Here is a 23,920-nt window from a genome sequence, read left to right on the forward strand (position 1 = left end):
AGAAATGAGTCAGCCTGGGGCCGGTGACACACTTTGAGGTGAGCGTGGGCGACTAGAAAATTGTAACACGCCAAGCTTGAGATAGGAGACACCTGAAGGGAGACCACAGGCAGGCAGATACATTTTTTTTCTTTTTTAAAAACCTTTATTTATTAAGTAATCTCTACCCCCAACACGGGGCTCAAACTCATGACCCCGAGATCAAGAGTCGCACGCTCTGCCCACCCAGCCAGCTAGGCGACCCAGCCAGATGTGTTTTTTAGCCTGGAGTTCGGGGGAGAATCTGACCCGTAACCACATAGCTGGGGGCCATAAGCACGTAGATGTTATTTGAAGGCACTGAGAACCTGAAGAGAACCCACAACAGCCCCGAGGAACCCGAACTTTAGAGGTTGGGTGCAGTGGGAGGAACACGGCAGAAAGTCCTGATTCCAAACTTGTATAAATACACGCCTATAACATACATATTTAAAGATGGGCAGTGTGGGCGCGTATCTATGGGGATGACAGTCCAGAGCTCCAGAATTCAGGAGCGGGCTGAGCAAATGAACAGAATTTCCAAGACAGGGTAAGGGACAGGCCGCCGGCCTCAGCTTCCGGCAGGAGGAATTCGGTGCAGACAGAGGTAGGTTTGCCTGGTTGGTGCAGGGGAGCTAATGTCTGCCGCCTTCCATTTTTGCTCAGTGAATCATGAAAAGGCCAGAAGAGGAGCGTGGGAGGGTTGAAGGTGTAACAGCTGACGTGGGGAAGGCACAGCAAACGTAACAGAGACTCAAAGTCGGATCCTCTGGTGATGCTCTGCCTGAGGTTGACAACCATTAAAGTGAAACCAACCAGCCCGACCGTGTGGTTTTCTTCCGGAAATATTCGGCTCTTAGGTGCAGGGAGGGCAGATGGAAGGGCTCGCCGAGGTCCGGGGTCCTGGACAGGGAAGGGCCCCCGAGGGAGAGGACGAAGAGTGAAGGGGCAGTAGAAACGGACCCTGGGACCGCTGGCGCGCGCTGGGAACCAACTGATGGGCTGGCGTCTTGCTGGGTGAGCTGGGAATTAGGACCGCGGCGTGTATTTCAGGAAATGGCCTGGAACCGGTGCTCGGCAAGCGCTAGGTTGTGCGGCCGGCGAGAACCCAGGCCTGGGCCTTCACCGTTAGCTCCTAGCGGGGCCTCGCCGGCTGAGAGTAACTTAAAGCAGCGTTGAGGGGAATCCAGGCCTGGGTCTGTCTAGGACGTTCACCTTCCCCTCCTCTCTGCTGGGGAATGGCGTCTACACGTGAAGGCAAACCGCCGAAAAGCGTGCCTACCGAGAAGCGGGATGCCCAGAACTGGGACAGGTGCTCCAATACCGCACAGGCGAGAGTGTTCCAAACAACTGTATTTGTTCCCTGCTCTGGTCTCCTGTGGGACAGGGGCGGGGTCTTCTCCCCTCTCTCCGGGTCCACTCTTCCTCCTCTGCGTCCTCCCAAGTACAGACCCGACACGCAGTTTCCCCTTTGGCTCTTTTCTGCCTCTAAACTGGGGCTGTTTCCAGGCTCTGGGCCTCACCCCCGCGGGGGCTGCCCGCCGGGCATCTCTCTTCCGCCCACTGTCTTCGCGCCATCCGCCAGGGCCTCTGTAGAGCGGGCACACCCCGAATCACACTCACGGCTCCCCTCACGGTCTTCTCTTCTCCCGGGTCTGCATTTGACACGTGTCCGGTCTACCCTGCCCTCCTCCTTCTTCCGTATCCCTCCTGGACTCGCGTGCGTAAAAGCCGAGTTTGGCAAAGGCTAACGTTTGTATGGTGCATACTTTTTTTTGAAGGGACAGGCACGGAGGTTATTGGTGAGAAAAAGTTATAAAAATAGAACCTCTACAGAAAGTACCCAGGTCTATTGTGAAATTCATAGCACAGGCAATCAGTCACTGTCAACACCCGTTTGTGGGTTGCTTCCTCAGAGTCCACTTACCTCTTCTGCTAACGGGACCCTGATTTTTCCCACTGGGGTATTTCCGCTCTCAGCTGCTAGAGGCATCCTGAGCTAAATCCCAGCTCCAGGGGTGGGGTGGGTGTTCACGTTGGCTGAAGACCGTCCTATCTCCTTGACTCCAGGGACACTTCAGAGTTGGGCACAAACTTTCACTTGGGCACTAGGAACAAAGCCTAGGACTTAAAAGCAAGGGGAAGAGGCTGTTTTCCTTCCTCCGGACAGGGAGCAGGTCTGCTGACACAGGTGGGAGGTGAGGGGGCTGCTGTGTGTGGACTGAAGAGAAGTGGGAGATGGTGGGGGGAGAGCAGGGAATCCGCAAGAAACCCCATCTCTGGTGACTCCGAGTAGCTGGACCAGTCCTTACTTAAGACGAGTGGTTCCTCTGGCCTTTCGGTCTTGAGAGCTCCCGGATTCCTTACATCTATCTGGGTCCAGCTCCCGGCACTTGCAAATCGAGAGTTCCAACCTGTAAATTCACCATCCCACCGCCCCGAGAGAACCTCTCCCAAAATTTGGGGCTTAACTTCTCCCATACGTTTTAATGCATCTACATATACACAATCCACCCCCCCGGCCTTTTTTTTTTTTTTTTTTTTTTACTTTTACAAAATTGAAAATATTTACTCTTCTGAAATACTTTGGTTCATTTTGTTTACCTCTTTTTATGTTAATCCACTCTATCATGTTCGTTTTTAATTATTGGATACTATCCCATTCTAGGAATATACAGTAACAAATTCCCATTAAGGAACATTTACATGTTTTTCCATTTCAAATCATAAAGGTGCCCTTCTTATGCACCAGTCCTTTTCATTCTAGAAGTGAATTGCCGGATCTCAGTTTGTGTACGTTCTTAAGGCTCTGATGTCTTTTACCCGACCGTCCTCTGAAAGGAACTTGTGTTCCCGTCAGCATGGAGACGGTGTGTCTGCCAGCTAGGGCGGGAGTAAAGGTCAAACGCTTGCCCAAAGGAAACAGTCATTTGTTTGCTGAACATTTACGGAGTGTTCCTTACTTGCACCATAGTGGGACAGGTGCTGGGGACACAGTGGTGACCAGACTCCCAGACTTGTGTCTGTATTCTTCCTTCTCCAGGTAGGGTAGCTTTGGGCAAACGTCTGGCTTCACGGATGAAGTAACCAACAGCACACGTCGTGATGCGAGAGTCAGGACATTGGAGAGAATGCTCAGGAGACAGTGCAGTTCTGTCTTGGCGGAGATGGCGACGTCGCTGCACGGGCCACCGTTCACCCTCATCTTATGTCCTCCCCAGTACGGGTGCGGCTGGAAGCCTGGAACCCCACTCCCCGGGCCAGCAGGGTTCTGCCGAGGGGCTGGAGGAGAGGGAGACGATGGCAGGCAGGAGCGAGGCAGCAGCTGCTGTGTTCCGAGGAGACACAGGGTCCCGCCAGGGCAGCAGCAGGAGACAACCCAGGCAGCACGGGGACAGGGCACGTTAGCAGGGCCACAACCGCCTCCCCTCGGTCACTCGTCGCTCGGGAATCCAGCCTTCCCGTTCGCGTCTCCGATCCTGTTTAACAACGCTGTAACCTAAATCCCTAGGTTGAATCCTCTGTTCCAACTCTCTGTAATGGTTTTGCTTTCCTGGCGGACAGAATGGCCCAACACTCAAAACTATCCTTGAAACCCTGCAGGGTGTGAGCTGTGCCTCAGACCCACACAGCAGCCCTCCAAAATCTCACAGAACCGGATTTTCCGGAAGCAGTGGAAGAGTCTGCTGGGTTTGGGGTTTTGGTTTCTTTCCAGTTGGACACCAGGTGAATTCAGTGGCTTTGAGAACGCAGCTTGTATGCAGAATACATACCCTTGAGCACTTGACTCACTCAGGAAGAGGCCCGCCCACGAAGGCAGGGACGTGCGAAGTGAAGCCAGTCTGGGAGCCCAGCGGGTCCACAACTCCCTGTTAACGCGCACCTGATACTCACGCACACTGAGCACACAGAGTAACAACCGGGAAGACAGAAGGCAAGCCGGCAGGCACGTTGACGAAAACTGGTAGCGTTCCCCTTTAGGCCGAGCGTGTACGTTGAAATCCTTACCACGAACTGTTCACGGGCCGTGACTCCACACCCTCTGCTGCGAGAGGGACCGGGGATACTGTGGTTTTATGAGAACCGTTCGTTGTGATTATGTCCAACGGCACGGAAGCATTAAGTCGACTCTTACGCGCCTCTTTCCCTGCACGCTCAATTGCACTAGAGCGTGAGTGTGCGAATCACCATGGAATGCTCCGCCACGCAAGGTATCGTCATCCCCTTCCTGTGGCCATGGCTCCTTCTCTCTCTCCTAAACATCAGTCCTGGAAACAGGTTCTCTGCCCCATTGCAAAGAAATCCAACGACACCTGGAGGGGTGCCCAAGGCACAGTGTCCTCCCCTTAATTCTTCTCCTCCCCGTCTTCTCCCTCACTGGTGTCGTCACAATAAAAGATGTCTCGGAGTAGGAACACCTGCCTGGGCGCCGCGGGAGTCTGGATTTCAGCACCTTTTTTCTCCATCATCTTCTCTAACTTTTCCTTAAGCAGAGGCAGACTGGTTTCGTAAAGGTAGTCTATGATCTCTAAAGGAAAGAAATGTAATTTTGAAATTACGCGTACAAAGCCTCCTTCCCAAGGTCAAAGGGCAGAGGGCACGGACGCGGGTAGCGGGCTGCTGCTGTTACTACGGCGAGCGTGGTCTTGTTCTAACTGGCTTACTAAGGTTCCCCCAACCAGGTTCACCCTCAAAATCCTACGAGGTGACCCGTTCCTCAAAGGAGGACACCAAGGCACGAAGACATTACGAATCTTGGCCAAAGTCGCGGAGCTGGCAGGGGCCAACGAAGCCAGGACTCAAACCCGGGCTGCGATGTCTGCTGAATGCAACAAGTAGCTCATCGTACGCCCCGTGGCAGAGCGTCACCCCAACCAGTGGCTCCCGAACGCGGGTGCCGGGCAGACCACTGGAGGCTCTCCTGCGTGCTTGTTCGAGAAAACCCTAGCCTCCAGACCCAGCCCCGAGGTTAGGATTCGGTGTGTATGGGATGAGGCCCCGGTATGTACATTTTCCACCAGTTCCCCACAGGACTCTGACCAACTGAGTATGGGAATACCTAAACCGCCCACGAATGGCTGCAAAGAAGGAACCGGGCATCGTACGCTTTTTCTGGAACTGTGTGCGAGCGTGCCACATGATGTGTGCACACAAGCATGCGTCACGTGTGCGTGTGAACACATGACGGTGACCCAGAAGCACTCACGGTTCCCGAGTGCTCACTAAGCACCAAGCACCCTGGTGACCACAATTCATCTATTATCTCATCTGGTACTTTTGAAGGTGCTGTCAGGTGGGGGTTAGGATTTGATAATCTTTACACCATTTTACAGCCGAAGAAGCCAAGGTTCCCAGAAGTCACGTGCCCGGGGTCACATTATCAGCACGTGCCATCACTTGCTGGCTTCTTAACAATTCGAATACAGTACTGGAAATACTGACCTGGAAAAGTCTTCTTCTGCCAAAAGGGAACACAGGTAGCTTTCAGCTTATAAAACTTAGTTTGAACGTAGGACGGCGGGACATCACTTTAGAAAGGCAAAGATAAAAAAAAGATAGCATCAGTTTAAAAACTGGTCACTTCACTACTGCGTACGAAGCACACTGAGTCGGGAGAATCTGCAGGCGTTAAGTAACTTTCTTAATCCCGAACGCGAAACGATCGTGCCCATAGATGTGCGATAAAAACACGACACACGTGAGGTAGCTGTTGTTCACGTGGTTAAAAAGAACACACACAAAAGGAAGAAAGTCAACAGCACGAGATGGATCCTACTTAACTTACGAGAATTTAAATCACTGGTCAGGAACCAAGCGTAACACCAGCTAACGTAAGCGGATGCTGACCTTGTACTTGGCCCTGACCTAAGATCTTCCCATCTAAGGACAACCCACCGGCACGACCACTCTATGAGCGTCTTGTGTCTCATTCTGGAGGTGGGGAAACTGAGGCACAGGGAAGCTGCCCAAGATCTTACAGCTAATAAGGGGGTAGAGCTGGGACTTCAACTGGGTGGTCTGACCCCAAACCCCACTCTCTTAACCACTACACCTAGGATAAATACATATCTGTCACAATCCAAAAGTAGATGTCCCCTGCTTTTTATTTTGCAGAACTTAAAAACAAAAAAAAACGCAGATGCTTATGATGTTTTGGTGAGTCAAATGTATTTCAATTTACAGTAAGTCGGACAAAATCGTTCTTTATTTCCTTACTATTCTTTAGAGTGTGCATGCACACACGAGCAGGGGAGAGGAGCAGAGGGAGAGAGAATCTTTTTTATTTAAAACAACTTTTGGGGCGCCTGGGTGGCGCAGTCGGTTAAGCGTCCGACTTCGGCTCAGGTCACGATCTCACGGTCCGTGAGTTCGAGCCCCGCGTCGGGCTCTGGGCTGATGGCTCGGAGCCTGGAGCCTGTTTCCGATTCTGTGTCTCCCTCTCTCTCTGCCCCTCCCCCGTTCATGCTCTCTCTCTGTCCCAAAAATAAACGTTGAAAAAAAAAAATTAAAACAACTTTTAATGTTTATTCATTTGAGAGAGAGAGAGAGAGAGAGAGAGAGAGAGAGAGACAGCACGAGCGGGGGAGGGGCAGAGAGACGGAGACAGAATCTGAAGCAGAATCTGAAGAAGAGCGCTCAGCACAGAGCCTGACGCGGGGCTCGAACTCACGAACCGTGAGATCATGACCTGAGTCAAAGTCTGACGCTTAACTGACTGAGCCACTCAGGTGCCCCAAGAGAATCTCGGGCAGGTTCCACGTCCAGTGCCTGCACACTCTCTTTCTCTCTCTCAAAATAAATTAAAAAAATAAATAAAGTGGAAATCACCAACTTTACTTTCCTGGACTTTTTCTTAGACAATGAAAGCATGACCTACTTGTTTCAGCCAGAAGCTAATCTAGTAGCTGAAATGATCGGTGTCGATAGGCACCGGGCTACACACGTCCACCATGCACGACCTCCTTGGTCCTCCCTGTGGTCCTATCAAACCATTTTGTGGATGAGGAAACCGAGGCTCAGAACAAGTTAGGGAACAACATGTCCAAAGACGGCTAAAAACTGAGTACCAGGACTCAACGCCAGGTCAGTCTGCCCTCGAAGTCCAAGTTCTAAGGCCCCCACGCCCGCCCTCCTCCTGCAGTGCCGGGCGCCCAGCAGGATGTTCCGCATGCCCAACCCCAGGCTTAGGAGTCACGATAAAGGATCTGGATGTTTTCAAACGAAGTAGGCAGTACCTCTCACTAGGCGGACACGCTTTCTTTACGTCCTGCCTCAATAATTCACGAGGCTTTAAGACCCTGGAGAGACCGAACGTTTAGACGTCTTTTTCACTGTTTTAATTAAAACTTAAAGAATGTACTATTTCAAACAGCTCTGGCTAGATGCCACAGTCTCTACTTTATGGCTTTGAGATTTATTAATCTTAAGCGGGACAATCCATTTTTCAACTATGTAGTTTCACTTAAAACCACTAAATGTCCATTTTAATCTAAGGAAATCGTGATGTGAGGGGACGGTGACATCACACGATACGCAAAAATTTATTGGCAAAGTCAAATTTTTCAAAAACCCGTCTGCTACTACAAAGGGAGGGCTTTGCGGTCATGAGCGCTTCTCAAGATGGTAGCTGGTGGGTGCCGGGCCGGGTCCCCTCTGGGAGACCCGACACCCTCACCTCTCAGGGACCCGTCACGTGGAGCAGTGAGTGGCCCACCCCGCGGGTGCGCTGGGAGGGAAGGGTTTGGAACCATGAGCATGTCTGTGACTCCTAAGAGGGTCTGTCGGACAAACTTGCCATTCTCCAGCTTAAAAAAACCAAACTGATTGTTGGTTGTCTATAATCCCAAGGTGCAAATAACCACCAGAACCAGCTTCAGCCCTTCCTCGTGGATCAAGGACAGCGTCACCCTTTTGACAGCCAGCCAAGTGGCAGCCCCGCCTCACCGTCCACCCTTCTAAAACTGAAGGCCACTCAACCCCTAACACCCCCACTGCTGAGAGACCGATTCCCAGACCCCCAGCTCTCAACGACCTGCTCTCATACAGGGACTACAGGGACTGTGCTTTGCAGGCTGGCTCCCTTGCTCAGCAAGCAGTAAGTTCAGGTATCGGGAGTGGTGGCCTCTGTGTTCAGTAGCAAGAAGGGATTCACGATGTCTGGGTGACAGGTAACAAAAGCTCACAGCAGAGGCAGATGGAGGCAGCTTATGAACACAGGGAAGTCTGGGGGCGCCCGGGTGGCTCAGTCGGTTCAGCGTCCGACCTCGGCTCGGGTCATGATCTCACGGCTCGTGGGTTCGAGCCCCACGTCGGGCTCCGTGCTGACGGCTCGGAGCCTGGAGCCTGCTTTGGATTCTGGGTCTCCCTCTCTCTCTGCCCCTCCCTGCCTCGTGTGCATTCTCTCTCTCTAAAATGAATACGAATATTAAAAAAAACAAAAATAAACATAGGAAAGTTCACCCTCACCCTGCAGGTGAAAGATGCAAATGAACACCCCACCGAAACCACTTAGGGAAGCTTAAAGAGGAACAGGACCTTTACATGGTCTCAAAATACCTCCCACGGCCCCTTTGTATCCCCAAGAGAAAAACGGGTACTTTTATACGGGGAGGGGGAAACCTGGCAAATGCCCCCAGAGCCAAAGCATCAAGATGATGTGATGATAAAGACGCAGGGTCACCTACGGCACGCTCCTGCCCCCAACACAAAGCCTCATCCCAAGGAGGCAGCAGAGAACCTCCCACTGTGAGGCATTCTACAAACAACCAGCCCGTCCTCGCCCCCATTTTTAATGCCCTCAAAGCCAAAGGCAGAAGAGCTTTACTGATGGAAAGACACTGAGGAGACGCATGGTTAAATGCACCGTGTAAATCTGAACTGGATCCTAAATCGGGGGGAAATGCTATAAAGGACGTTACCGGCACATTATTAGTGGGGGAAACTGAATGTGAACAGGGCTTTGGAGCACAGCACCGTATCGGCGTCGAATTTCCTGGGCGTGGTAAGTGCGCCGTGATCACGTAATAACGTTCTCGTTTAGGGCACAGGGCCCACCACTGATCCTCAAGCGCTTAACGAAACTACTTTATTCCCTTGGAAGTGGGAGTGGGAACGGGAAAGGGAGGGCGGACGACAGAGCAAACGTGGAAAAACTGTTAAGAATCTATGATTTGGGGCAAAGGGTTTGTGGGATCTCTGCTCTAATCGTTTAACATGTTAGCTCCGTGAGGCTCTTAAGAGACTCCGCACACATTTCGTTCACCCTTCCCCGGGGTCTTCGGCGAGGGGTGGCGGGGAGGGAGGGCGCAGCTGGCCCACGGCACCCAGAGCTGAGGTTCCCAGTCCCCGTGTGCACGGTACCACCTACACACGAATCCCGCCTGCAGCGTGGATTTCAGGCCGGTGCTTCCAAAGCTCATAGACGGTCACTAACTACGTCATCTCTTATCTTTTAATTAGCTTAACATTAACCGAACGGTCTTACCCTATGGTACTAGCAAGATCTTCCCAGTCTATTTCATTAGCATCTTCCACGTTTATTTCATACAACCTGGGAGAAAAAATAAACATTAAGTTTTCAAGCGCAAGTCAGCACAATGGGCATGTTCACGGACTCCCAAACGTGGCAAGCTCGGGGCGCCTGGGTGGCTCGGTCGGTTGAGCGTCCGACCTCGGCTCAGGTCATGATCTCACGGTTCACTGAGTTTGAGCCCCGCGTCGGGCTCTGTGCCGACACCTCAGAACCTGGAGCCTGCTTCGGATTCTGTGTCTCCCTCTCTCTCTGCCCCTCCCCTGCTCTGGCTCTGTCTCTCGCAGTCTCTCATAAATAAGTAAACATTAAAAAAGATTTAAACACACACACAAAAAAGTTCCTAAGGTCATACACGCAGGCAGTGTGGGAAGACGGGTTTGAACCTCAGCAATCTCACTGCAGATTTCTGCTGCTGGACACGTACTCTCGGGTCAGAGAGAAAGAGTTACCACAGCATCACCTCCTCTGGCTGTACCTTTCGATCAGGTTGATTTTGGCCCGCAGGGCATTCACTCCGCGGTACACATCCCGACCATTCGTCATCCTCTTGGTTAGAATTTCCGTCCTGCATGCAAAGAAGAAAAAATAGAGTGCACCTCCCGGGCTAAAGTCTCCACCGCAATTTCCCGCACTTTCCTCCACGACGTCACCCTTACGGAGAACCACGCTGTGAGTTGTGTGGCTCATCACTAACGTTGGCCACCTTCGCGAACGTGCTTATTCTTCTTCTTTTCAACCGGGAAATGATAAAGAGAGTGGCAGAAAGTTGGTGGCTAGTGAAGCTGGATGAGGGATACGGGAGTTCTGAATTTCTGTGTGCTCTGAAACTTCCATAAAATGAAGTTACAAACGGGAGGAGCACAGAGTATCGGTCCATCAGCAGGTGCTAAAGGAAACTGCAAACTCAAGACTGCTTATAAAACGGAGGGACGTAAGATTCAGTCAAGTCATAAATGATGCGGTGGCTCCCCTAAGGCCCAAAGCTAATGGCTGAAGGGAAGGGTGACCGGAGCTCCTAAAGAGAGGGACAACCCGGGGCATCTGACTCTTGATTCTGGCTCAGGTCCTGATCTCACGGTTCGAGCCCTACGCTGACGATTCGGAGCCTGCCTGGGATTCTCTCTCTCAAAAATAAACATTTAAAAAAAAAAACAAAGAGAGCAGCAACCCAGCTAAAAATTATTTTTTAAGTACTCATCTCAAATAGTAAAATGTGTCACAATCTGACAGATCGCTAGCTGTTCCGTTCTGGATAAGGGGGATACACAATCCACAGATGAGTGACGCTGTCGTTCTCACTGGCCAGCCGTGTTCCTTTGAAATGCAGCATCTGAGGTCCTGTCAATGCTACATGAAGGAAATCTACGTTCTAGTTTCAAGTTTCCTGCTTTTCTCTTAAACAGGCAACCCTACATGTTATCCTAATTCTTCTGATCCTGAAGCATGGCTGCTCTGTGGTATTTCCCTTTCTAAACACTGATCTATCGTCCTCCAACGGAGGCTTACAAAACACTCCTTTTTTAGTCTAAAATACAGGGGCAGTAAGGGCTCTGGTTCCTCCATATCAAATGTTTTGTCCCCCAATCATTATCTGTTCTTTGGAGTTTATGCCCCTGAGTGTAGTCTTCTACGGAAATAAACAGAGAACTCTAGGACAGAATTCTGAAGGACGGAACAACAAATGGCATAATCTAGGAATCTGCTCTTAGTAGAAAACATGCCTACTCCGAACTCACTCTTTTTTTTTAAAATTTTTTTTCATAGTAATTTCCAAAAATTTTTTTAATGTTTTATTTATCTTTGAGACAGAGAGAGACAGAGCATGAGCAGCGGAGGGACAGAGAGAGAGAGAGAGAGAGAGAGAGAGAGAGAGAGAGAGAGAGAGACATAGAATCGGAAGCAGGCTCCAGGCTCTGAGCCGTCAGCACAGGGCCCGAGGCAGGCTCGAACTCACGAACTGCAAGATCATGACCTGAGCCGAAGTCGGACACTCAACCGACCGAGCCACCCAGGCACCCCAGTCTGAACTCACTCTTACTTGACCTGACGATGACCGCACTCCCTTTGCGCGTGAGGTGTGTGGGCCGTGAGTTGCAGGCCCACCGCTCCAAGGAGTCCCGGAGCAGCTGACCACCCAGCTCAGAGTCTCTCCAGGGCCCGGAGAAGCCACATCAGGCAAAGAAGGTGCAGCGAGGTCAGGACTGAAAATGCTATGTGATGAGCGTGTCTAAAGTGGCCCGATGAACCCGGCTGTCTCGCTCTGGTGAGGAGAGGAGCCACTGAACTTGAAAGGTTTGTAAAAAGGGCTAACTCCTGCTCATCACCGTGCTTGTGATTTCCCTCCCAAAGGGGAGATTCGTATTTTTTTCCCCTCATGCTGCAAAGAGAGGACTATTTGGTTTTCCTAAAGACTCAGCAGGAGCAGAGTGAAGGAACCGCAAGCCAATATTCAGTATTACAAAGGCTCACGTTCCTTTACGAGGAAGTCACGCAAGGAATCGAGGTTAGTTAAGCGCCAACTCAGATCAGATATGGATACTGAAGTGGCCGGGACGGATGACTGGTGACGATCGTTCTTGACACGTAAGGCTTTCCGCACAGCGGTTACGTGGACCTTCTTCGTGACTTCACCCATCCACCCACTTTGCTTACGTGTGTGGTGTCTGTGAGAAAGCGGGACGGAGGGAGGGAGGGAGGGGGTATCTTATTGAAATTCACTTAAGAAGCCTTAAAACTTACCACTTACTTTTACACTGCATCCAATTTCTGGTTTCTACTTTGGCTTCTACTTCTACCCAAGAAATGCCCTTGTACAGACTTTCCCTGACAATAGACAGGCGGCCGTCGGGGTTCTCTTGGAGCTTAGAATCCATCTCCTGTAACTCGTGGGGAGACATTTTCTTTAGAATCACTTCTTCCACAGCCTTGATTAGCTTCTGGGTTTCCGTCTTACTCCAAGCACCGTGGTTTCTCGCTACAGACACAAAAGGACGATCTTACAGTTTCTCGTCTGTCTTCACACACGACGTCAAAAACAAACCGATGACGACGGATACGTGTCATTACACATCTGTCCACACCCGCAGCACGTACACCACCAAAGGTATGCCCTAATATCAACTACGGACCCTGGGGGATTATGATGTGTCAGTGAGGGTCCACGGGCTGCAACAATGGCACCACTCGGGTAGGGGATGCGGATGATGGGCGAGGCCGTGCATGTGTGGGGGCAGGGGACAGATGGGACGTCTGTGTACCTTCTGATTTTACTGTGAACCCAAAGCCACTCTAAAGCCTTAAAAAAAAAAAGATAAATCAGGACTTTTCAGAAGAGAGTGGGCAACATCTCAATTACACAAACATAACACCATAAGCACAGCTACGTGCAAATTACAGTGGAACCACTACAGTGGCCAAAGATTCTTTATTGTTATCTTTTACTTTAGAGAAAGAGAGCTCACAAGCAGGGGAGAGGAGGAGGAGGAGGAGGAGGAGGAGGCGGGAGAGGGAGGGGGAGGGAGAGGGAGAATGAGAATCCCAAGCGGGGTTCGATCCCGCAACCTTGGGATCATGACCTGATCCGGTATCAGGTTGATGCTCAGTTGACTGAGCCACCCCAGCGCCTCCCAACGATTCTGTTTAAGAACCAATATCAGAACAGAACTGTCTTTTCTTAAAACTGTCTTTTCTTAAACAGAACTGTTTGTTTTTTAACTTCAAAAAAGTTGTTTTTCTTGTTTCTGAGTAACCTCTCCCGTGTGACTCTGTGAGGCTCACAAACATTTAATGGGAACCAAGTAAGTGAATGCGTGAAACTGAGCTCCAGTGATCACAATGATAAAGGCGTCTGAACCTGAAGCCTTCATCTGCGGAAGGCATCGAACCGTCCGTGGTCCATCTTCCTGGTCTAGATGGTCACAGTCAGGCTAAGGAAGAGGCCTCAAACCACCAGCCTACAAATATCTTTGGTTTGGCCCACAGTGACGTTACTTTTTCTCAACAATTTGGATATTTAAAAATCAAAACAGTTCAGGGGGAAAAAAAAAAGGTATCTAGATTTCACACACTCGCACCAAATCCAGAAGAACTGGCCACACTGAGTCTCTGCATGGCGCCACGGCTGGATGTGTTGGCACGAAAGACATGGCTCCCAGTCACCCCAGGGCCACAGATGCCAGTCCCCGTGCTCCCCATAACGGCATCCGAGGGCTGTCTCCTTAAAGCAACTGGGGATTTTGTAATGTAAAGACTATAACCAACAAAGTTTTTCTGATAGAGGAGAAAAAGAGACAGGAGGTTTGGGAAAAGTCCCTAACAGGCCGACTGAATCGCATCACTGCCCTCCCAGCACTCTCCCCTGTCCTCTGCAGGAGGGGACCTCCTCCGCCCTGGCTCTCCTACCCGCCAGCCTCCCAGGGTTTCAGTCAGGCCAGCGGGTAGAGCTGAAAGTTACTGAACCCAGGCGTGGCAGAAATTGGTCACGTGAGGGGCGCCTGGGCGGCTCAGTCGGTTGAGCGTCCGACTTCGGCTCAGGTCGTGATCTCGTGCCTCGTGGGTTCGAGCCCCGCGTCAGGCTCTGTGCTGACAGCTCAGAGCCTGGAACCTGCTTTGGATTCTGTGTCTCGCTCTTTCTCTCTCAAGAATAAATAAAAAACATTTGAAAAATTATAAAAAATCGGTCGTGTGAATAAAGGCTACATGGTTTCACAATTGCGGGTGAGAAATGAAATGAGACAGCTGGGAGAACGGCTTCATCAGTCAACCGTCACGGCCCCCCCACAAGGCAGGCCTGCCAGGATGCCCGTGCTGGGCCGCGGGGGCTCATCTGCTCGCAGGGTGGGGCAGCACGCACGGTTCACTTACGGCTGCTGATCTGGGAGAACTTCAGGGCAACAGAGAGGCTACTTCGAGCCACCATCTCGCCAATCTTCTTCCAGTCGTTTCCGTGCAGGGAGTGGTAGATCTTTAACTTCTCCATGTCTCCTTTGCTGTACCTGGGAGGAAGGGAAAACGTGCTACAGTTCTGATCAAGTGTGAGATTAAGAACTGTGTTGTTTTTAATTTTTAATATTTATTTATTTTTGAGAGAGAGACAGAGAGAGACAGAGAGAGAGAGAGAGAGACGGAGCGAGTGTCAGCGGGGCAAGGGCAGAGAGGAAGACATAGAATCCAAAGCAGGTTCCAGGCTCAAGCTGTTAGCACAGAGCCTGATGCAGAGCTTGAACCCACGAACCGCGAGATCATGACCTGAGCCAAAGTCCAACCCTTAACCGAATGAGCAACTCAGGTGCCCCTTTCTTTTTTTAATATTCATTTTTGAGAGAGAGAGAGAGAGAGAGAGAGAGAGAGAGAGAGAGAGAGATGGAGGGAGGGAGAGAGAAACTGAGGGAGAGAGAGGGAGAGAGGGCGGGAGGGAGTGCTCAAGTATGCCTGTGAACGGGAGGGGGGAGAAAGGGAGACCGAAGATTCAAAGCAGGCTCTGTGCTGAAAGCAAAGAGTCCAACGCGGGGCTCGGACTCACTAACCTTGAGATCATGAACTGAGCTGAAGTCCAACGCTTAGCAGACTGAGCCACCCAGGCGCCCCCCAAACTGTATCTTTGGGATTCTCTCTCTGCCTCTCCCCGATTCACGTGTACACGCGCGCCCTCTCTTTCTCAAAATAAATAAATAAACTTTAAGAAAAAAGCCAACATTCTAAGGGCAAATTGTTACCACACACAAACCATGTGGTGCAAACGAATGAATGAACTTTCTTATTAGAATTAGAATTAGAATACAGACTTTGTATTCTGCTAAAACTTTCATTCCCACGCTTACGTCACAGATAGAAAACTGTCACCTCAGCTGCCACCATTCATTTACCCAAAGCTTTCTTTCACGTCCTGCTGAAAATGTCATCTTTAGTGAATTTCCTTCAAGTTCTGTCCACAGGCGGCCAGCCCCGGGGCTTGGGGAAGAGGGGAGCGTGGGCTTTAGTCTGTGAGCAACCTTTTCTTCTGTTTCCGGTTTACTGCTTTTGGTCAGAATTTAAAAAAAAGAAACCAAGGGCGTATCGGTGTTTGGGGGTTGCATAATACATAGGTCCAGCTTTCAAATCGTGCAGCTACCTGGAACCCAAACGACCCCGCCACATTTACTAAACGTGCCTCCCAGAGTGAGGTCAAGTCCACGAGGTTGTTGTCTGGGCCCTCAGAGCGAGGGGCCCGATGCTTTCCTGCCTCTCCCTCCGTCCTGGAGCAGAGCGCTTACCCACAGCCGACACCCGATCCACGTTGGTTTTGTCTGGAACGTTGGGAACAAAACGTAGTTGGGTGTTTTACTTGGGGAGGGAGGGAGGAGGCAGTGACCACCAAGCAGTGTCGCTGCCGAACCGCTCGCACGGGACCTCTGGCTGGCGTTTACCCTGCCTTCACATGCTCACTGGAAACCCCCAAAAGCGGGCTGAGCGCTGGAGGGAACGTCGCATTGAGAAGGAACATTTGGGTACACAGGGAGCTTGCACATCAGCAGAGAGCAAAGAAAACCTCGTAACATTAAGGGGGGCGCGGCACTCTGAGTGCTAGAGGAAGTACAAAGGAAAAGCCAGGGATTTAGAAAGGGGAAGACTGGCACGCCTGGGTGGCTCAGTCAGTTAAGCGTCGGACTTCGGCTCAGGTCGTGATCTCGCGGTTCGTGGGTTCGAGCCCCGCGTCGGGCTCTGCGCTGACAGCTCAGAGCCTGGAGCCTGCTTTGGATTCTGTGTCTCCCTCTCTCTCTCTCTGCCCCTCCCCCGCTCATGCTCTGTGTCTCTCTCTCTCTCTCAAAAAATACATAAAAAATAAATAGAAAGGGGAAGATCACAAACTTTGACTAAAGAGGTAGAAACTGAAATGGGCTTTGAAGACATTCACCTGACTGCAGATATGCAGGCCTGTTTCACACACAAAGGTCCTCATGATTTCGTTTTTTTTTTTTTTTTTTTTTTTTTTTACCACCTCTAATCTGTTGTGGACGTTCTGATTTATACGATCAGCAAGCACCAGAGAAATGCTGTGTCTCAAGCTGCTAAGGCTTCTTACCTGCCCTTGTAATTGTTGACATCAAACATCTTCTTTGCTCGATAGTAAACGAGTTTCCAGGGCCGGGCAATGCCCTTCCCTAAAGTCGGAAGAAAGGCAAGTGGTCAGTGTGGCACACAGGGCCTGGCCTGAAACGGAGTCACAGTTCTAAAAGGAACCCGGCACAAGCCCCTCTCCACCCCACGACCCCAGACCCCACGTCGAGGCCGGGATTTCACACATCCTGCAGAGAGCTGGCTCGAGGAGCAGACACCCACGATCACCAGTTTCCTTGCAGAGCTCTGCAAACAACGGGCTTAGGATGTCGAGGTTCCAGCTTCCAGTCTACCTACCACGTTCGAGGGAAAAGTTCTTTATAAACCAAAGTCATGTTAACAAAATTTGAGTTAAGGGGAAAGAATGCTAACGTGGAGGACGTGTGCCAACAGTTTTCCCTAAGATGAACAAGAGGGCTTCTTGAACAAGCAGGCTTTACTCATTTCCTCACTCTAAGCACCAAACAGCCCCCCGACAGGGGCTCACTACTCTGGTTGCCCCTGCACATTCCGGAGAACACCTAAGAAATCATCCTCTTTCAATTCATGGATTTTGCACGGGAGGGGGAACGCCTGAGTGGCTCAGTCGGTTGAGCACCCGACCTTGGCTCAGGTCACGATCTCACGGTCCGTGAGTTTGAGCCCCAGGTCGGGCTCCATGCTGACAGCTCGGAGCCTGGAGCCTGCTTCGGATTCTGTGCCTCCCTCTCTCTCTGCCCCTCCCCGGCTCATGCTCTGTCTCTCTCAAAAATAAATAGGCATTAATAATAAGAAAAAGATAAATTTATTAATGAATTCATAGATTTCCTTTCTGTCCAATCCCATGCTGCTTCATGGCTTTGTCTCGGTTTCCAAGTACACCCGCTGGAAGAGGGTTCCAGCGACAAAGCACACGTAAGGCTGTACTCGGGGAAACTCAGGAGATCCAGGTGTGCTGTGTGCAGCATACGAAAGACAGCATGTATTAGAGCAGGGGAGCAGAAACCAGAACCACACTTCTTGCCCAGCAGGAAAGCTACAAGTTGATTGTGTTACTTTCTACAAGATCCGGAAAAGCACTACGCTTGGGAGACATGAACGCATTCCAAACCCCCAAGAGTACAGACCGGCGATGCGAATACGGAAATACCGATCGGCCGGGCGCTGTGCGAACACCTACCGTGCCTCACCCGGCTAAGGCTGGAAGGCTGGCGACGGTCAAAAAGAAAACGGCTGTACGCTTACCGATGTGCAGTCTAAAGGAGTATTTTCTTTTCAAGTCGGTGATCACAGATTTCTCCTCTGGGTATCTGTCTGTATACAGCAGCTTGTCCGCATTGTCAATTCCGGTCAGGGACAGAAATTCTTGCACGTTCTTCTCTAACTGCTTATTTTCCTTTACAGAAAACTTGCCAAATCTAATAGCGACACCTAGGATTGGGGTGGGGAGAAAAAGTAGGCATTGTCAGTAACAAAGGAAAAAGCAAACCCACCACTCAGTCTTCAGCAGTTACAACAGCGCCCAGTCAGCTACCCCCTGCTGAGAAGCAGCCCTAGGTGTGCACTTGACATGAGCTCCCCCCTTCCCCACTGTGACCCTCAGCTTCCCTTCCATTTTAGTCATTCTTCTCTCAAAGTCTGCCCCGTCATCCCCTTCCAGAGTGACCTTCCCCAATTCATCAATCTCTTTGGAAAACAGTCATTTTTTTATTAAGAAGGAATATATTTTCATTAAAAGTATGGAAATAAACATTTCAAAGAAGTTCCCCCTCGGGGCACCTGGGAGACTCAGTCATTAAGCGTCAGACTTCGGCTCAGGTCATGGCTCAAGTCATGATCTCGTGATTGGTGGATTTAAGCCCAACACGCTGGTGTCAGCCTGTCAGGACAGAGCCTGGAGCCTGCTTCAGATTCTGTGTCTCGCTCTCTCTCTCCCTGCCCCTCCCTTACTCACGCTTTGTCTCTCTCTACCTCTCAAAAATGAATAAAAGTCAAAAACAATTTTTTTAAGGGAAGCCTGGGTGGCTCAGTTGGTGAAGCATGCAACCTCGGCTCAGGTCATGATCTCACGGTTCGTGGGTTTGAGTCCCGCATCAGGCTCTGTGCTGATGGCTCAGAGCCTGGAGCCTGCTTCCGATTCTGTGTCTCCCTCCCCTCTGCCCCTTCCCCACTCACACTCTCTCTCTGCCTCTCAAAAATGAATAAATGTTAAAAAAATATTGACATTTAAAAAAAAACACAAAAATTTTTAAGAAGTCCCCTCTTAATCTCTTCTGCCACACACACACCCCAGCCAAAGGCAAGTACGGTGAAATTGGCCGATACAAATATTCACATATATTCTCTATGCAAATATATGGGGGATGGGGGGAGTAATAAGGTCATTTAACTGCACATTCTATTCTTCTTTGTAACTCAAAGCAACCAAGTTTCGTTATGTACTGACGGTCTTATGTATGGCATGGTTTTTCCCTTCTTAGACTTATTTCAAGAATATCTTTTAAAAAATACATACGCCTAAAAATTTTGACATAAAACATACAAAACGAATGGGGAGCATTCCACAGATGCTGCTCTAAACACATTTTCCTTCCTTGGTCTGTTTTTTTAAAACAAACCTCTTGAACATGATTAACGGGGCTAAGGCTCTGCTTTTACCGTTCCCAGGGACCAGTGTACTGGGTCCCTCCCAGCCCAGTGAATACCGCTCGTTCGGAGCACACAGCCTCAGCTTTGCGGTTTGCTCCTCAAGTCCGTAACTTTTCTGGGAGGTTCTTGCAACACAGTGAGTGAGATCAGGATGGGGACGGGTCTCCCCTACCAGAAGTTGGGCGGAGGAGACCCAGACCCCTTCGTTTGGCTGATCTCGTGGCTCGGACAACAATTCCGGCAGGAGGTGAGGCAGGAAGCGGCCAGAAGGTGCTCCCGGTGAATCTAGACAACTTGCATCGTTCACCAAACGGCGTCAGGGGCTCCTCACACAGACAGGAAAGCCCAGCAGCTATTCAAGTCCCACCAGCTCACCCTGTGCCTTGAATTCCTTAAACCGCCCTAAGTCATCCCGGTACATCCTCTTGATGGTGGTGGCGGCCCTTTCCTTGATGTCGGGGATGAACTCCTGGAGCTGCTTCACGGCCGAGTCCAAATCCACATCCGAGTCGCCCAAATCTCTCGACTCTTCGGATAAGTATCTCGTTTCGGAACCTGTGGCCACTTCCAGACGGCCTTCTTCTTCGTTTGTAGGTTCCAACCTACGGACAAGATCGGACGGACTCACGTGAACGCGTCGCTTGCCCCGGTGGCTTTCAAGTGCTTAAAGTGACCCTCACTTCAGACCAGGACAGTGTGAAAGCAAGGAGGGATGTCGGAGCTTGCCACGAACATGCTAGATAAAGAGGTCACAGGCAGAACTCACACAGAAGACACACATCGAAAGACACAACATTCCCCCGTTACCTCTGCACCTCTTCCATACAGGCCTGGGTTTTCTCCTCCCGTGGCCTGGGCTCCTCCCTTTCTTCAATCAAGGTGCCATTTCCCTGCAGTGAATCAAAGTGCGCGTCCTCCAAGCTGGCAGCGAGCGCTGAAAACTCCCCACCAGGCGCTACGGGGCTTTCAGCAGAGCTTCGCTTCCGTTTCTTAGACTTTTTCTTTACACCGCTGACCCCTCGACATCCTTCGGAGTGCACGTTCTCCAGACCCTCAGGCCCGGGCACTGCCTCAAATTCCCGGTTGTGTGAAATTTTTCTCTTTTTTTTCTTAGACTTTTTTTTACCTGCGGGTATTGGCAGCTGGGCAATTTCGCCCTCTGGGCCCACGGAAAGGGGGGCTTCTGGCTGGGGTGGTTCCACCTCGGGCAGGGGCAGGCTCGCATGCGGGCTGTCCTGCACAGCATCGCCCGATGCCGCTTTCTTCCGATGTTTTTTACTCTTTTTCTCCCTGACTTTATGATGCGGTTCTTCGGACTCATTTTCATGTGACTTGGGAACGGACTGTGGTTCGTCTGCATCAGGCTCTTGTGTTGGCTCTTGTTCCTTGCTCGTGTCCACGTACACGACATCGACGTCGCTCCTAAAATTCTTCGGCGTGTCCTTGATATTTTCTTTATCCACCAGGACGTACACCACGCCTGTTTCCTCATCTACCCCCAAAGCCTTCTGTCTTCTCTTTTTATTCTTTTTGGGTATAGAAGTGGTCTTTTCAGTCTCCTCGCAAATTTCTGATTTTTGCAAAGGGGAAGAATGAAAATGCTGGAAATCCTTTCTCTTTTTTTTACTCTTGGTTATGTGATGCTGTTCACTTGTCAGAGGAGTGTCTCTGAAACTTTCATGGGAACTCCTTAGGTGTCCTTCCTTATATACAGAGTATTTTTTCTTTTTCTTATCAAATACTGGGGTATGAATTTCCAATCTGCTCGGTCCTCCTTCCATTCTGTTCCTGTAGGGAAACTTGACAACAATGGTTTATTTTTGCAAAGCATCTTAAACATTGGCCTCAGGAGAAAAAAAATCACAGAAAAATGAAATTATACGACAAATGACAAGACTGGAATCATGGCTGTCAATTTTAAGTTATTCTAAATGCACAGGGGGCTCACTGTAATTTACGGTCTGGTCCCACTGCCCTTAGGATATGGTAAAGAACAGTTAACAGAGAACAAAGTGCCCAGCATGATCAGGCCCTTGCCCCCCCCCCCCCATCCCATCTTTTACCTCTCTTTTCTAACTCCATGCTCCAGCCACACATGTCTTTTTTGGGTTCCCCGAACATGCCATAATCCTTTCCTTAGCTCACGGTCTTATAACATACCATACCCTCTTTCTGGAATGCCCTCTGCTGCCTTCCTACCCTCCCTGCCTCCTGCCTCCTTTCATCCTTCAGAGCTTGGTTTGAATATCACTTCTTCAAAAAAGCTTTCCCTGGTTAAGAAGAGACATACATGATGATACTTTGCCTCTTAAGTTTAAAACCCACAAATCAATTGTATGTGTCTTTTCTGCATGGATACGTAGTAGTAACTGGCAAATTCTAATTGGCAAATTCAGAGATCAGGGACAAGAACAGAGCCAGTTTCTCTTGTACCTGTCATCTTTTATTTCTTAACTGGGGTAATGACGACGGGGGTGTTTGTTGTATTTTTATTTACTTATTTGAATGCTGCTTGCTTTTTCACTTAAAAAGCAAGAAGGAGAACAAAGGTACAGATTGCTTTCATTTGTGTTCAAAAACAAGCAACTGAAGGATGTACATGTGTAAGTACTTACAAAGGAGGAGGAAGAGGAGAAAAAGACAGCGCTCCCTGACCCCCGTGGGCTTGGTCCATTCCAAATATACTTTCATAGCAAACCATACGTCTCCTCGGTAGCACTTAGCCCAAATGTAGTTTAAAGACTAAACAACTATTTAACTAATCATTTAATGTTAGTCTCCTCTGCTAAAAACATAAAAAAAAAAAAAAAAAAGTTTCCACGCATCTTTGGGTGACATCAGGGAGAAAGGTCTTAATGAAAGCTCTTAAGTGCCTCTGTTGAAGGGGAGATCCTGGGGCTGGGGAATCTGGCTTATGGGTATAAACCAATGTGTTCTTTCATACTCTTCTTCCGGCCGCACAATTCTCAAAGTGTCCTCACCACCCATGAGAAGTTAGGGACCCTACCCCTCTCCTGTATCTTCAGCCTCTCCCTCTGCAGTGGGTCCCTTCTGGCGACACTCCAACAATCTTTAGCCTCTCCTAACTTACAACAAAACAAAACAAACCCACGAAAACCAACCATCTTCTGACCTTGAAGCCCCACCCAGCTGTTCTCCTTTCTCCTCTTCACAGCACAACTTCAGACAGAAAATGCTCTCTCCATTTCCTCACCTTGTATCCACTTCCAAAACCACTCCTTCGTAGCTGCCCCCCGCCCCCCCACTCCTGCCCTGAGACTGCTCCAGGAAGGGCGCCTAGGATCTCCAAGCCACTACATTCAATACACGCTTTCCTGGCCCATCTTTCAGGACTTCGCGAGAACGGTGAACAGGTGAGCAGATAATTCCTTTAAATATTCTTTTTCCTTCCTCTCTCCCAACCTCCTTCACTTTCTTTCTTTGAAACACCTCCTAAGCTTCTCCCTCTGGTCTCTGGAACTCAGCACAACATACTAACTGCATACTTACTCCCCCACCAAGACTTTTTTGGTTGCCCTGTTATTCTTAAGACCAAGTCCCAAATCCTTACACACCTACCAGGCCCTTCATGGTCTAGTCTGGTCCATGTCTACCTCTCCACCTATCATTTCTCCCTGGGTTTCAGACACCCTGCTCCTTTCGGTTCCCGGAATACACACGTTCTTTTTCATTCTCCAGGACTTTCCAAAAGCAACTTCTGCCGGTGATGCTCCTTCTTCCGAGGGACCTTTCTCCGCGTTAACTGGGCCACGTCCGAAAGTCACCTCCTCAAGAAGGCCTCTCTAACAGCTAGACTGGGTCCCGTCTCCCGCTTTGCAGTTGCCCTCCTGTACTTCGCGCGCGGCGACACGCTCGGCCTCCCGAGGGCTGGGGTCTCGTCCGTCCGGCTCCCAAAGGTTCCACCGTGCCCGACAAGCAACCGGGCAAGCAACTACGCCCACCGATTCGGAACACACCGCTTCCCGCCCTGCCGGGACGTGCCCAAGCCTGGTCTCGGGCTCTCTCGTTCTTGCGGGGTGCGACAGACCCCCTGCTCTCCCTGCTGTGCGGCGGGCTCTCCGGGGCTGAGGAGGGAGGCCCCGGTCCCGTGTCCGACTCCCGATCCTCTCCCGCCCGGGACCCGGGCCTCCGCTTCCCGGCGGCCGGCCTGGGGCCGCCGCGGCGCAAACCGCCCCCGGAGACCTCAGCCAAAAGCGGCCTCAGCGAGGCGAAGGCACCACCACCCGCCGCTCGACCTCGACAGGCGGATCGAAAGAACCCGGAACGACCAAGAAGCGCCCTCAACCTACCTCCCACGGCGCCGCCACCTTTCTCCCGATCCGGAAGCGCCGTTCTTGCGGAAGCGGAAGTGGTCGTGCGTCGCTTCCGGCCCCGCCTCGGCGTCACGCTGCCGTGGCAACACGCCCGCCGCAGGGACTTGACGCAGGCGTAGTTGACCTCGGGTTTCGTTCCTCGGGTCGGAGGGGGTGGAGTGGGGGTGGGGTAAAGCGCGACCTGAAACCCCAGGGAGGGGACAGAAGGCCGGAACTGGCTTCCCAGCTCGCGCGTGCGTTCCACACAGTCAAGTTTGCGCCGAGCTCGGTTCTAGTCCCGGAGTGGACAAGGTGGTGAGACCTCAAGTCTGGG

The 23,920-nt window shown here is 50.7% G+C and overlaps 1 protein-coding gene across 2 annotated transcripts; it reads right to left on the bottom strand.

Annotated features, from left to right (window-relative positions):
* Positions 1-401: 401 nt before the first annotated feature.
* On the bottom strand, positions 402-23,631 carry TTF1 (transcription termination factor 1). Of its 2 annotated transcripts, none has more exons than XM_030292721.1 (11): positions 23,584-23,631; positions 20,081-21,072; positions 19,649-19,875; positions 17,870-18,055; positions 16,611-16,689; positions 14,414-14,544; positions 12,290-12,524; positions 10,026-10,115; positions 9,503-9,568; positions 5,461-5,546; positions 402-4,546 (listed from the first exon to the last, which is right to left on the bottom strand). In XM_030292721.1, exons 2-11 carry the CDS (start codon positions 21,052-21,054, stop codon positions 4,365-4,367), a joined length of 2,256 nt encoding a protein of 751 aa, XP_030148581.1. In that variant the 5' UTR covers positions 21,055-21,072; positions 23,584-23,631; the 3' UTR covers positions 402-4,364. The 2 variants fall into 2 exon arrangements, 1 of the variants encoding a protein (XP_030148581.1); XR_004344394.1 differs by having other exon boundaries at positions 2,194-4,546; positions 12,297-12,524.
* Between the last annotated feature and the right edge of the window lie 289 nt (positions 23,632-23,920).

This window comes from Lynx canadensis, chromosome D4, assembly GCF_007474595.2.
Source record: "Lynx canadensis isolate LIC74 chromosome D4, mLynCan4.pri.v2, whole genome shotgun sequence".
Taxonomy (NCBI): domain Eukaryota; kingdom Metazoa; phylum Chordata; class Mammalia; order Carnivora; family Felidae; genus Lynx; species Lynx canadensis.

Excerpts from the sequence above, each read along its gene's own strand:
- TTF1 (XM_030292721.1), bottom strand. The coding sequence starts at position 21,054 with ATGGAAGGAGGACCGAGCAGATTGGAAATTCATACCCCAGTATTTGAT. Across the intron at positions 18,056-19,648 it reads TAAGGAATTCAAGGCACAGG|GTGTCGCTATTAGATTTGGC; the intron begins GTGAGCTGGTGG and ends CCCCAATCCTAG. Across the intron at positions 16,690-17,869 it reads CTCCTTTAGACTGCACATCG|GGAAGGGCATTGCCCGGCCC; the intron begins GTAAGCGTACAG and ends TTCCGACTTTAG.